Source organism: Psammomys obesus, unplaced genomic scaffold (genome assembly GCF_907164565.1).
Source record: "Psammomys obesus unplaced genomic scaffold, mPsaObe1.curated_primary_1811, whole genome shotgun sequence".
NCBI classification, from domain to species: Eukaryota; Metazoa; Chordata; class Mammalia; order Rodentia; family Muridae; genus Psammomys; species Psammomys obesus.
The window spans coordinates 1-13,143 of NW_026595648.1; the positions used below are offsets into that span (position 1 = coordinate 1).

At 50.8% G+C, this 13,143-nt stretch overlaps 1 protein-coding gene across 1 annotated transcript; it reads right to left on the bottom strand.

Moving 5' to 3' along the window:
• Nucleotides 1–97: 97 nt before the first annotated feature.
• LOC129685826 (homeobox protein cut-like 1) lies at nucleotides 98–12,156 on the bottom strand (the record flags this gene model as incomplete). Its single annotated transcript, XM_055619334.1, is given in 5 exon segments — nucleotides 98–769; nucleotides 1,795–1,891; nucleotides 3,620–3,668; nucleotides 5,312–5,370; nucleotides 11,968–12,156. Coding segments are annotated over 5 exon segments (1,066 nt in total), but the record flags the coding sequence as incomplete, so codon positions are not given.
• Between the last annotated feature and the right edge of the window lie 987 nt (nucleotides 12,157–13,143).

The window sequence follows — 13,143 nt, forward strand, 5'->3', positions numbered from 1 at the left end:
CACACACACACACACACACACACACACACACACACACACACACACACCTGCACACACGCACACAGTGCCGCACCAGGCACACATGGTCATGTCTCACCTCTCTGTCTGCCTTGGATACTGCGAAGTGCCAGGATGTTCTGCTCATCAGACAAGAACTGCTTCATTTTGTGGAATGGCTCCTTGCCACGGACAGTCAGCTTGTTCCAGGGCTTCGGCCGGGCCAGAATCTCACTCACAGACCCCTGAGACAGTCCCAAGACGTAATGTCCGAAAATACGCTGTCCAATGTTGTGCTTGATCAGCTGCTCTTTGACCTGCCGGGCGATTTCTGCTGTGTCAATTTCCTCACCCTCTGAGGCGCTCCCAGCACTTTCTGACTGGCTGGGAGATGGGGCCATCCCATTTACATCTGGGCTTTGTTGTAAAGGACTTGGGGAAGATATGGAGTTTGTGCTGTAGGGACCTGTTGAAAAAATCGTGCTTGTGCTTCCGGCTTCCTGAATGGCCTTGGAGTAGAAGGACTGCATTAGCTGTCGCTGGAGAAGAGAGTTTAGTGCAAACTTTCCTGTAGAAGCCAGCGGTAGGCTGGGGCTGGCCAGGTTTGAGCTGAAAAAGTCTTGACTTAACCCCGCTGGTGAGAAGTGGTGTGTACCGTTAGTATTGGAAACCTGTGCCCCTGTGTTGCCGGGCAGCTGAGGAGGAGGGGAGGCCGGCAAGGGTCCCGGGCGCCGACTCTCAGGCTGGTCTCTCCCTTTTCTCCTGGCTGACCCTACAAGGAAGGGCAAACAGAATGCATTATGGGGGATTCAAAAGGGAAAAAAAAACCAAGACCAGAATGCAAAGTGTGCCCCACAAAAAAAAAAGTGCAGATTTTTGTTTTCTTTTAAAAAAAAAATTTTTTTTTTTTTTTTTTTTTTTTTTTTTTTTTTTAAAACAAGGGCCAAAGTGGTGTGTTGGTTTGTTTCTCGATTGAATTTGTGAATCAGCCAAACGAGGCCCCCAAAACAAGCCACATGCATTCGTGTTTGCACCTTTCTTGTACGTTGCAGCCGGGAGAATCCCCTTAACAAGGTTCTGGTAACACACGAGGGAAAGAGGTGACAGATGGTGGGGACTCTAGCATCACAGTTAGCCCGAGGGCCCTGCCTGACCAGCAAACACTGACTTCTGGGAACCAGTGGGGTCGCTCACACCACATGCTCTGAGGCAGAGGTACCCACCGAGTCCCCTCGAGCGAAGGCGCACACATGTTAAGAACTGCAAAGTCACTGGAGTCCGAAGACAGTTACACACTTTGATCAGCTGCTAAATCCACAAGCAGTCAGTGACTCCGCCATTTTAGGAAGAGCAAATGAGAGACTAGGCATAGGGAGGGACAGTGTCCCCAGAGAAAACCTTATGGAGAAAGAAAACACCACAGGAAGGCCGGCGACCTCTCACGGCACACCCTGGAGAGTCCCCAGAGGGAGGCCATGCTTGCTTTTACCCCTGGCCTGTTCACAGTACAACTAGGAAGAGCTCGGGAAAACCAACACCCTCAGGAGCCCCTCCTGGCCCCTCTCAATAGGTCCCCAGCTGACCCTGTCCATTTGCTGTGGCGCACACGCATGTGGCTGCAGGACGGGTGGGGCAGAGCAGTGAGGGAGGGCAGCAAACACGCAGGGTGAGTTCAACACGTCTTTGCTCACCCAGCGGCGCGCCCGTCATGCACACACAAGCCCAGACGCAAGGGTCACCCTCCTTGTTGACCCCTCGAAGCAAACCAAGTGCAAGGCGTGAAGCCCGGCCACCTACCGCTCAGGTCACTGTTGGAGATGCGCAGCGTGGCGTTCTCGGACTGCAGCGAGCGGTTCTTCTCGAGGAGTAAGACCTCCAGGGGCTTGGCTGAGTCCTGCACAAGGCAGAGCAGGGTCACCAAGGGGCACCTGGAACCCACCACCCTAGCTCGGCTTCCATGACCCTGCAACACGCACCACTGACTTGACTTCCCCAAGGGAAAACCTCAGGTTCCTGACAAAAAGGACTTAGCTGAAAAGTGTGTCTTCTTTGTGGACTTGTGTGTGTGCGCACCGTGTGTGGGTACACACGCATGCGGCCCCAGGGTTGGTCTCAGGCAAACCCTCAATCACTTACCTTATTCTCTGAGGCGCTGGCTGGTACAGCCAGTTTCACTAGCCAGCGTGCTTGGGGGAGTCCCCTGTCTCTTCCTTTCATGGCTAGGATTTCAGGCGGGCGTCACACCCACCCGCATTTACACAGAGGGTTCTGGGGATCTGAACCCCTAACCTCAGGCACGACAAAGACGTTAACTGCCGAGCCACCATTCTAGCTGGCAATTATTTTTTCTGCTGTTCCCCAATTCTAGTGGTCTAGTGGACATCATTTGGCAACAGGATAAGCTGCTGACCCTGTCAGAAAGCAGCAAGGAACCGATTTTTGTTTTTTAGAAAACTTTTTGTTTTGCTTTGTTGCCTCAGCTAGCCTCAGAGTTCCGGGCTCAAGTGATCACCCTGCCTCAGCTTTCCAGTATCTGGGCTCCGGATGCACTGTCGCTTTCGGCTTCACAGCATCTGCAAACATACTGTGTGTATGTAAACTCGGTCTCACATAGTTGAGACCTGCTTCGGATATGCTACGTAGCCCACATCAGCTCTGAATTCCAGATCTTCCAGCCTCTATTCCTGAGCACTGGTGTTACAGCTCTGTGCCACCATGCAAGGCTAGAAATGTAAATTTTAATTGGCTACTGGATGACAGAGTGGCCCTGTCCCCTGAGCCAATGCCAAAAGGCAGTACACAATAATTCCAGGCCAATCTTTTTTTCTTTTTTTTTGGTTGATCTTTAACACAACCTCAATTATTTGCTGATGTTTTTGGTGCTGGGATTGAACCCAAGGTTTCACATATACTGAATATGCACACTACCACTGAATTGTTAACCCAGGCCCAGAAACTATCAGCATTATTATTTTTTAGATCCAAGTCGTTCTGGCTGTCCTAGAACTCACAGAGAGCTGCCTGCCAGGTGTTGGATTTAAAGGCTTCACCATATCCAGCCTGTGGTATATTTCATCTGTGGTTTCAGTCAGCATCCCCAGCGCTGACTCAGCAGCTTGGTGAATACTAGCCTGTCTTTATTGAAGATGATTTGCCTTCAGTTGGTCAAGTCTTATTATTGCTTTTAAAGATGGTCTCACGAACCCAAGGCTAGCCTCAAAGTAGTCAAGGTTGACCTTGAACTTTTGTCCACCGGTCTCTACAGAGTCCTGGGATTAAGGCCCTATGCAACCATGGCCCAGTCATTCTGTCAGTGCTGGAGAGGGAGCCAGGGCACCTACCAACAGAATCCCAGGCCCAACAAGGATCAGCCCACCCTTTCCCGGTCTCCATTTTCTTTTTATTATGGAGACAGTATCTCATGGTATATTGAAGCTGGCCTCAAACACCTGACATTTTTGTCTTTACCCCCAAGTGCTGGCCTTACAGGTGAGTACCAGGCTCAGCTGCTGACATAATTGAGGGCCCCTCTTATCAATGTGGAGATGCAGATGCAGGCCTCAGGGGCCGGCAGTGACCACAGCTGCTGTCACCACCCGGGAGACAAAGCGAGCTGGTATACCTGTGTCCCTGCTCCCTCCGACGGCGCAAATTCCATGGACTTCAGGGTGCTGAAAAAGGCAAGACATACAGTTACCTTCAGCCTCTCCCTTGACTATCGGCTATCAACGGCCTTAACACTCTGGTTCCTGTTCTGCAGGCACTGGGGAACTGACAACTTTAACAACTTCCCTGGCAGGAACTGACTTTGATAATGCCTCTAGAAGAACCACTCTTCAACTAGCAGTTGGTTAGCAAAAGGTTTTTTCACCCAGCATGTAAATCACTCCATATGAGTCACACCAGGTCTGCTCAGATTCATTTTACAGCGTAAAACAGACATCACTTTGCTGCAAGCCGAATGGATTTGCAAAGCTTAGAGGAGATGGAAAGTTCTATGGGGGGAGGGCAGGAGGAGAACTCCTCACCATGACCACTGCTCTCTGGGAACTGGCACTTGCTTAGGAATGAGGAAAGTGACAGGGGTGGCTCAGAATCCAGAGAACAGCCCTGTGCAGGCCCAGATGTCTTGAGGAGCAAAACATTGCTTCACTGTCTCCTTAGCAACTGATACAGGTTGTGTCCATATCACTGGGGCTCTGGACTGTGTGAATAAGGCAGGAGCTACAAACAGATCAGGCTCATGGATCTCATATTCTTATGCTCTGTGTGTGTGTGTACATATTCACATGTGTGTACACATGCAGTGTGGAGGCCAGAGGTCCATGCTGAGTATCTCCTGTAGACTGGCTGGTCAGCAAGGCACAAGGAGCCTCCTGACTCGGCTTCCCCAGCACTTGGATTGTAGGTAAACGGTGCCCTGCCTGGTCTTTCCTGTGGTGACAGGGAGGGAGCTCGCTGTCTTCATGCTTACACCGCTCACTGTGTTCACTGAGCCATCATTTTTAATAAATTATTAAAAAGAAAAGAATAGAGTGTGAAGCCAGGGCTGGAGCCCGCCAGCGGGTGAAAGGGAGCGTGCACTGCACGTGGCGGTGCAAGGACGGGGTCAACTGAGCTGGGAAGGGACAGACTAAGGGACAGAGGGCTAGGACAAGGTTTGGGAGCTCCGGCTCAGAGGGAGGAGTCAGAGGTGGAAGGGGCCAGGCATTCGCACTGAGGAAGACTGGCTTGTGGCAGGAAATGGAATCTGGAAGAAGGCAGCGGTCCTGAGTCTGGGCAGCCGGGGCTGTGAGTTCCTGAGCCTTCAATGGGAGAATGTCTACTTCCTCCACTGTGTTTCCGCTCAGGGATTTACACATGAGAAAGGGGCAGGCTCAGACTGTACACTGACTTCAAGAGCAGCATTTGCTGAGTCCATGTGTGCTGGAGTACCTGATGAAGCCCACAGAAGGCTGGCTGTGGCTCAGCGGGTAGACAGCTTTCGCAGCACTCACAAGGCTTTGGTTTCCAGCCCTCGTGCCATACAAATCAGATGTGGCAGTACAGGCCAGTCATCTTAGCACTTGGGAGGCAGAGGCAGGAAGATCAGGAATTCAAGATCCTCTTTAGCTGTATATGGAGCTTTGGGCCAGTGTAGGCTACATGAGACCCAATCACAAAACCAACCAGCCAAACAGCCAATAAACTGCCAGCCAAAAGATCCCTGCAAGAGGCTTGAGTGAGAGCAGCTAAAGTGCTGGGTGGCTCGGCCTCGGGTGCCACTTCTCCCGTCAGGAGACAGTCTTAGGAGCCCGTGCTGCTCTGTACTTACTTCAGCTCTTTCTTCACCTCTTCATAGTCAGCCTGGCCTTTGAGCTTTTCTTCCAGTTGCTGAAAACAAAAGGTTTTTAATTAGTAGCCATGTCTTAAAGGAGGTTGTCAGACTCCACTGGCAACAATCCATACGAGATCCTGCATTCAGGGAACCAACAATGTGGGAGCCAACTTTTCTCTTCTGTTCCTATGACCTGGTTTGAGCGTACATGCGCGCGTGCGCGCGTGCACACACACACACACACACACACACACACACACACACACACACACACGTATGTAGACACACAAGCGGAGGTTTTAGTGTAAAACTCAGTGATAGTAGAAGGGAAAAGCTTCACAGAGGTAAAAAAAAAAAAAATCCCACTGTGTATAAAATACCAGTAAATGGAAGCAATGCCTTGTTTCTAACATTTCAAAGGCATCATGTGGTTTTTGAGCAAATATGTTTGACGGTCTGGAGAATACAGGTAAAATTGCATTTTTCAGTGGAGCCATCCCTCAGCTATTCAGAGGAGGGATAAACAGGCACCAGGAAGTAAGCATATGCACTCGGGGACTCAGACACTAGAATCTAGCGAGTAGGGCCAGTTCTGTGGTGTGGCTCACTGTAAGCTGTTTTCATTCTGTGGTAATGGCTCTGACTGACAGGGACTGGCCCCACTGACCTCTGGGGCAAGGCAGCATATTTCTAGAGTGATGATATGCTTAAGTATTCCAGGAGTCTGCAGGGCTCGGTTCTGGTGGGTCAGCCTGTTTCCAAGTGTGAGAGGAACAATTCCAGGGCCTCAGCAGTGAGCACCTCACTATCTACGGAGCCTCTAGGTGTCTCTTTAGGTTCTGGTTGAGGCTATAACTTGAGGAGAAAAGGCGTACTTGGCCCATCAGCCTCAGAACTAGCATCTGTATCAGAACCTACCCACAGTTCCAAGCACACAGTGGCTTTCTCTCATCCACTCAGCTCATTTTCTTTCACTGCTGACAAATTTCTTATGTGCTTCCCATCCCAGAAAATTACTCCACCTTGTTCCCTTTTAAATATCTCTTGCTAACTTTATAAATTATAATGGTTTTCTCAGGGATACTCAGATGGAGGGTAGTGGGCACTTATTTTCCCATCAAACGCGAAGAAGTGATTATCTCATTCCTCTCCCGACAGTCAAAGAGCAGGAAGCGCCAATGTATCGCCCACCCTGGAAAACGTTATCTGTTTCAAGGAGGCCAGGTGTGAGCGAGCACACACGTCGTCACCTCTGCAGAATGGCAGAAAGCAGGGGGGAAGGCAGAGAGAGGGACAAAGATGTGGTGGTCACAGCCTCAGAAGGCCCACCAGCATGAGGTCCAGCCTGTGTCTCACAAACTGGACATCTCTGGGGAAGCTGGTGTGTTTCTCCTCCACAATATGAGAGCAGCAGCAGGGGGGAGAGTGGCCTGCGAGGCAAGAACTGCTGCGAGACTCCTCTAGGCCTCCTCTCATCGCCAGGTTGAGATTCTTGCTACGGCCGAGGGCACTATACACTTGGTTGCCATGTGATGCGCCCGGCAAAGGAAAAGGCTGGCAAGTCGCTCAGCCGGCGCAGCGCTTGCTTGCTGCTCCTGAGCTCGGAGCTCTGGGTCCCAGTCCTCGCAGCACACAGACCAGGCACAGCTGTACACACCTGGAATCCCAGGAAGCAGTCAGGGGAGGCGCAGGTTCAAGGTCCTTCTCAGTTACAGAACTAGCTTGAAGCTAGTGGGGGCTACATGAGGTCTTGCTTCAAAGAACAAATGTTGTCATGACCACAGTCTGTGTTTTATTGTTATTTACTGTAATTGTGCTTGTGTATTTGTGTGCACAACGTATGTGTGGGGGCCCATGTACCATGGTACCTATGTGAAGATGAAGGACATGTGTGAGGAGTCTGTTCTTCTCTTCCATCTTTATGTGGGCCTGGGGCATGAACTTAGGTTGCCAGATTTGTGTGGCAAGCACTTCACCTGCTGAGCCATCTCAGCAGCCTGAAACTGCACATTTTATTTATTCGTCATCACCAATTTTCTATTATCATTATGTGGGTGTGCACAGCATTGCTCGTGTGGTCAGAGTACAATGCCTGTGGAGGTGGTTCTTTGAGCTTTGTGTGGGTCCAGTGTGAACTCAGGTCGCCAGGTTTGCAAGTGTCATTACCCAGGGAGCCACCTAGCCAGCCTGGGTTCGTTAGGTATGGCTGTGCTCAGCAGGAATTAAACCGCTTCCACTGAAATTTCATGTTTCAGAGAAGACCCTTGCAGCTCTCTTGTAAACTTCAGTGACATATTTCATTCTGGGGAGACAAAGTGCTAGGAACTTGGAAGAGGGAGCCTAACAAGGCTTTTCTCCACTTTCAGGGTCCCTTTGGCCTAGTCCTAGCCCCAGAGTTCCATGCAGTCTCCTTAGACAGGAGTGGCTCTGAATGTTCCAGGCAACTAGGTTAAACACATGCTGTCTGGCCGGTCCTCTACCCGCTAAGCCAACTTCCTGGTTTGTGACAGTATCTTTATAAATTGAATGCCTAATTAATCTTCGCTCAGCTCTGTTTTGAAATAGGGTCTCATGGAGCCCAGGCTGGCCCTGAACTTGCTCTATACCCAAGGATGTCCTCAACTTTCTGACCCTCCTGCGCCTACCTCCAGGGTGCTGAGACTGCAGGCATGCACCGGCACACCAGTTCTGCAATGCTGGGGACCACTCTGCCTGCTGGGCCACCCCAGGGGAGACAAGCTAGCCGTTCCCATCTTTAACTGACGGTACTAGTGACATTCTCCACGGCAGAGCGAGGACAGTGTAGGTGAGTGGCTAATTGCAATGCTTCTCCATGAAGAGTGCTCTGACAAAGCCATGACACAAGTTATCAAAGAGAGCTGCCTGCCACGGCAGCTGGCTTACTTCATGAATTGGAACTCGGATCATCTGCCACAAATGGCCTGGTGCTTCTGAGCGCCTGTCAGACTAGGCAGGAACACAGCTCTCACGCACAGGCTGGTTCCCACAGCTGTCTAAGGGTGAGGAGCTCGGGTGCTGATGAGCTCTCCGTGACGTTTGTGTACGAGCAGGGACTTGTAAACATGAAACCTCGTGGTGGAGGAAGGATGGGGCAGTTTCGGCATGCTGGTGCAGGAGAAGCAATTAATGAGTTGCCTGGGCTGCTCAATCACAGACAGCACCAGCAAACTCTGTTGGTGAAAAAAACCAACAATCTCATCAGGATGAAGACTCAGTCTCTGTGCTGGGTGTGGTTCAGCTGGTGGAGAGACCTCTGGACCCATCCCTAGCACATGAGCAGGGCACAGTGAAGTATGCTTGTCATCTTAGCGAGCAGAGGCGAGGCAGATGTTCAAGGCCATAATCGGCTACAGAACGAGCAAGACCAGTGAGAACCCTGTTTCAACTATGAAGGCCTCCGATGCTTAGGATTTGCTCTCGAAGTGACTGTTACCAGGGCACCTCCCAGGCTGCACCCTGATTCCAGTCCCCCAGCACATATTCTGGAATGCCCCTAAAGCTGAAGAAATATGGTCCAAAAAGGAAAAAATGAAAAGGTGATGGAGAAAAGAGAAACCGGAAAGAAAAACCCACAATAAGTGGGTGTGGTGATGCATGCCCTTGGGAGGCTGAGGCAGGAGGATCAGGAATTCAAGGCCAGCCCTGGCCACACAGGGAATCCCAGGTCAAGCTGGTACCCTGTCTCACAAGAGAAAGAGGAGAAGAAGGAGAAAGGCACAGTAGGGTAAAACAAACCGTGATTTTGTAGCTTGTGGTGTTACAGGAGCTGTGATTGTAAAGTCAGGGCTCCTCACAGTAGAAGCATCAGGTGATAGGCTGAGAGGGTGACAGGCCTTTATCCCTACAATATCTCCCTAATGATTGTGTATACATTTAGTTTAAGTGAAAGACTATAAATTATGCACATTAAGAAGAAGAAGAAGAAGGAGAAGGAGAAGAAGAAGAAGAAGAAGAAGAAGAAGAAGAAGAAGAAGAAGAAGGAGAGGAAGCAGCAGCAGCAGCAGCAGCAGCAGCAGCAGCAGCAGCAGCAGCTATAGCTGAACATAGTGGCATATACCTTTAATCTCAGCATTTAGGAGGCCGAAGTGGGTATCTATTTGTGAGTTCAAAGCCAGCCTAGTCTACTTGGCACTCCAGGCCAGCCAAGGCTATCTAGTAAAATCCTGTCTTAAACACACACACACACACACACACACACACACACACACACACACACACACTCAAAATAAAAAAGCAAACTCTGAGAAGATACCCCATTCAATCAACTTTACCCCTGTAGGGTATAGGAGGGGGATTTGGCCATCTGGTGGCCTCTGAGGCCTTCTGTGTTTGGCTTTGATATGTACAGGAGCCATCTTTATTCTTGGCAACAAGGGGTTAAGATAATTAAAATCAGAAGTCTCGTTACTAGAGGATATGTTTTGATTATTAGATTAGACGAAAGGAAGGGAAGGGAAGGGTGATTTTGGAAAGAAGCATTGTGGGACTGTTTCATTAACTGTGCAGTATTAAAGAATTCCCTGAAGACATGATAAGAACATTAATTTGTGCAACTCTGTTTCATTTCGTGTGTGTGTAAAGGCAAAAATTAGAGCTTTAACTGATTTAGAAGGAATCGCTCTGTAGGAGAACTGGAGGGCTGACAGCTTGTAGCTCTGCCAGAGCCAAGGACAGGATGTGTTTGAGTCAAGCCCTGAGCGCGACGGAGGAGATACAAACACATGGTCAAATGCTGCTGCCACCATCAGCTGTGATGATGATACCCAATCACACCAGGCAGAGACAGCAACCTGAGTCTTCACCCTTGCCGGCCGGCAAGCTGACAGGAGGAAATGCTGGCCTGTGGGCCACCTACGCAAGCCCAGGGCCACCTGGGCACAGGTACTCTCTGAGCAAGTGGAAGAGACCTCTGCTAAAGAAGCAGAGGAGAAGCCAGCCTGGCAGAACTGTGGTATCGCTGGCATCATCCATGTAGCAGGGAAGAAAAAAAAAAAAGGGCTGGGGAGACGAGACGGCTCAGTCAGTGAAGCGCCTGCAGCGTAAGTGTGAGGACTCGAAAGCCAGGTAAGAAAGCTGGGCACGCTGGCTGGCACACCTTTGATCCTAGTGCAGGAGGTAGAACAGGCAGATACCGGGGCTCACTGGCCGGCAGCTGCGCCCGCTCTGTTACCGGGTCCCCATAGGGTCTCAAAGCACAACGTGGAATTGAGTGTAGCCTCGGTCGGTCTAGACCTCACAGGCTGCTCTCTAAGAGCTGGAACGGTAAGGACCACCACGTTCCACTAGAATCACTTCCTGTAAGAAAACAGCTGGCCTCCCCTCCTTCCCCTTGTAGCAGTCAAGGGCGGCCTGAAACTCCTAGGCCCTCCTGCCACCTCAGCCTCTCCAATGGCTGGGAGTACAGGTTCATGTTTTAGTCCACATACATACATGTGTGTGTGCACAGATGCAAAGAGGACACTGACTGTCCTGCTCTTCATTCTCTGCCATATGCCCCTGAGATAGTCTCTCACTGAGGCAAACTTAGGCTAACAGCCAGAAAGTCCCAGCAATCCTCTTGTCTCTGCTCCTCACAGCAATGGGGTTTATAGGCACATGTCTAACCATGCCAGGGTGTTTTCATGGGTGCTGGGGATTTGAACTCAGGTCTTCATGCTTGCATAGCAAGTGCTCTTTACCCCTGAACCATCTCAACCTAGCCTCTACCATTTTTCATAGTTAGCTAGGCTTGCTTCATTTTCTGCCACAGGTAGTCACTAAGGGCAGGTAACCCTCGGGTGACAATCCTGGGGGAAGGCGGGAGGCCCCCAGCCTGGCCAGAACCCTGCTCTGGTGCTGGTCTCGCCTCCTCAGTCTGCCAAACACACCTCCCAGGAGTCCTTCCCGGCCCTGATACCTACCAATCTAGGATTCCAGAACTGTCTTTAAACTACACTTGATTCGACTGGAATTTGAAGTGTAAATTACTATCATTTAGTACATGTAAAAGGTTCTGGGATCTGCGTTAGGGACAAGGTCTTAAGAGGACTTAGAAGCCAGTATCTGCTCGCTGGCCTAGAAGTCCATCTGGGACAGAAGGGACAGCATAGGGCTCTATGGGTTGGGGCAACACTGAGTTCCAGGCCACTGGGCTTCGGTACACACTGGGGAGACAAGGAAGTGACTGTCAGCTTACAGAGCTCCAACAGGTCTTCTGTGGATCCCGGCTGTCGGAGTTTTGCGAAGTGGGGCCCTGCACAGGAAGAAGGGGGATGCCCAGCAGGGCTCTGTTAAGGACACAAGCCTACGGTGGTGGCCTTCACTGTGAGACTGGCCACCACACCGTCCATAGGAGTGCCCAGGACTGCCAGGTGGCAATCTTGGGAGGCCTCAGCGGGTGAAGAGGGGCAATGGGCAGACGGGAGCAGGCAGGTATCTGCCCAGCACCAGGGGCCTCTCTGCTGGAGGGGAGGGGTACACTGAGAATGAAATGCCAGAGGTGGTGGGCAGTGGAGGTCAGACTCAGTTTCTCTGTTCCAGGGAGCTAGGACTTGGCTCAAAACTGACATGGGTTCAAGGTTGCCACGAAAATTGCTGAGCGCCAGTTTGCTAACCCCACCTCACGCACACTCACGTCCCATCCACGCCCTTACTTTGAGTGTGCTGTTCTTGGCGCTCAGCTGCTGCTCCAGCTGCGAGATCTGGCTGGCGGAGTTCTCCCGAAGCTTGGTGAGGCTGGCCTGGAGCCGCTGCACATCGTCCACCAGCTGGGCGATCTCCCGCTCTTTGGCAGCCAACTCCACTTCCAGGCTGGATCGGGTCAGCACCTCTGTGGCCTGCTCCTGGGAGGAAGACAGCAATGACGAAACAGCACAGGCTCGGGGGAAGGAGCTTTGGGCCCCGCCCGACTGCAACTGAAGCACAAGCCACACAGATATGCGGGTGTACCCAGCAGGGGTCAGGGCTGGACAAGACCTTCTGCCTTTGCATGGCTGTCACCTGGATCTGTTACTTGGGCAAATATTTTCTCAGAATCTACCTTGTACTAGGCACGTGGCAACTGAACACAAGCCCGTTTTATGTGGTTCAGTCTAGAGGGGAAGAATGAGTTAGACAGACTTTGAAATAACACTGGTTTGTGACATGTGAGGCGGTGTCAAGGGCCACAGAACACTGAAAGCAGGGAGGGTAACAGGTAGCCGGAAAGCCTCGATATTTATCCAGTGTCAGGGTCTTAACATGCAAACTTGGGCTAGCCTGGAACTCACAGAGAGCTGGGATTAAGGATGTACATACAAAGGCTCCGACTTTTAGTAGATTGGTCCAAGAAAGTCTCAGTGGGGTGGGGACATGTGAGCATAGACCTGAAGGGTGTGAGATGTTTTCTGGAGAAAGGAGTTCCAGCCAAAGGAACAGCAATGAGGGAGGCTCAGAGGACACACAGCACTAGGAGCTTTGTAGAAACACTTAAACTTTTTTTTTAACCCTAGGATCCAGTGTCCTCTTATCTACAAGTATGTTATTAGGCAACTGACTCCCAACATTTTTCTTTTGTTTTTTGATTTAATGAGGCTAGCTCTCACGTACCTCAGGCTGGACTTGCTACGTAGGGAGGCTGGCTTTGAACTCCTAATCATCCTGTATTTACCTCCCAAGTGCTGGGATTCTAGGTGTGCAACACCAGTCTGGACCGGCAGAAAGAGTTTAAAGACAAAGAATATACACACAGGTGGGTTCTTTGCTTATTCATCTACCTCCTGTGCCTCATGCTGTGTGCCGCTGTGTGTGTGTGTGTGTGTGTGTGTGTGTTTGTGTGTGTATGTAGGTCA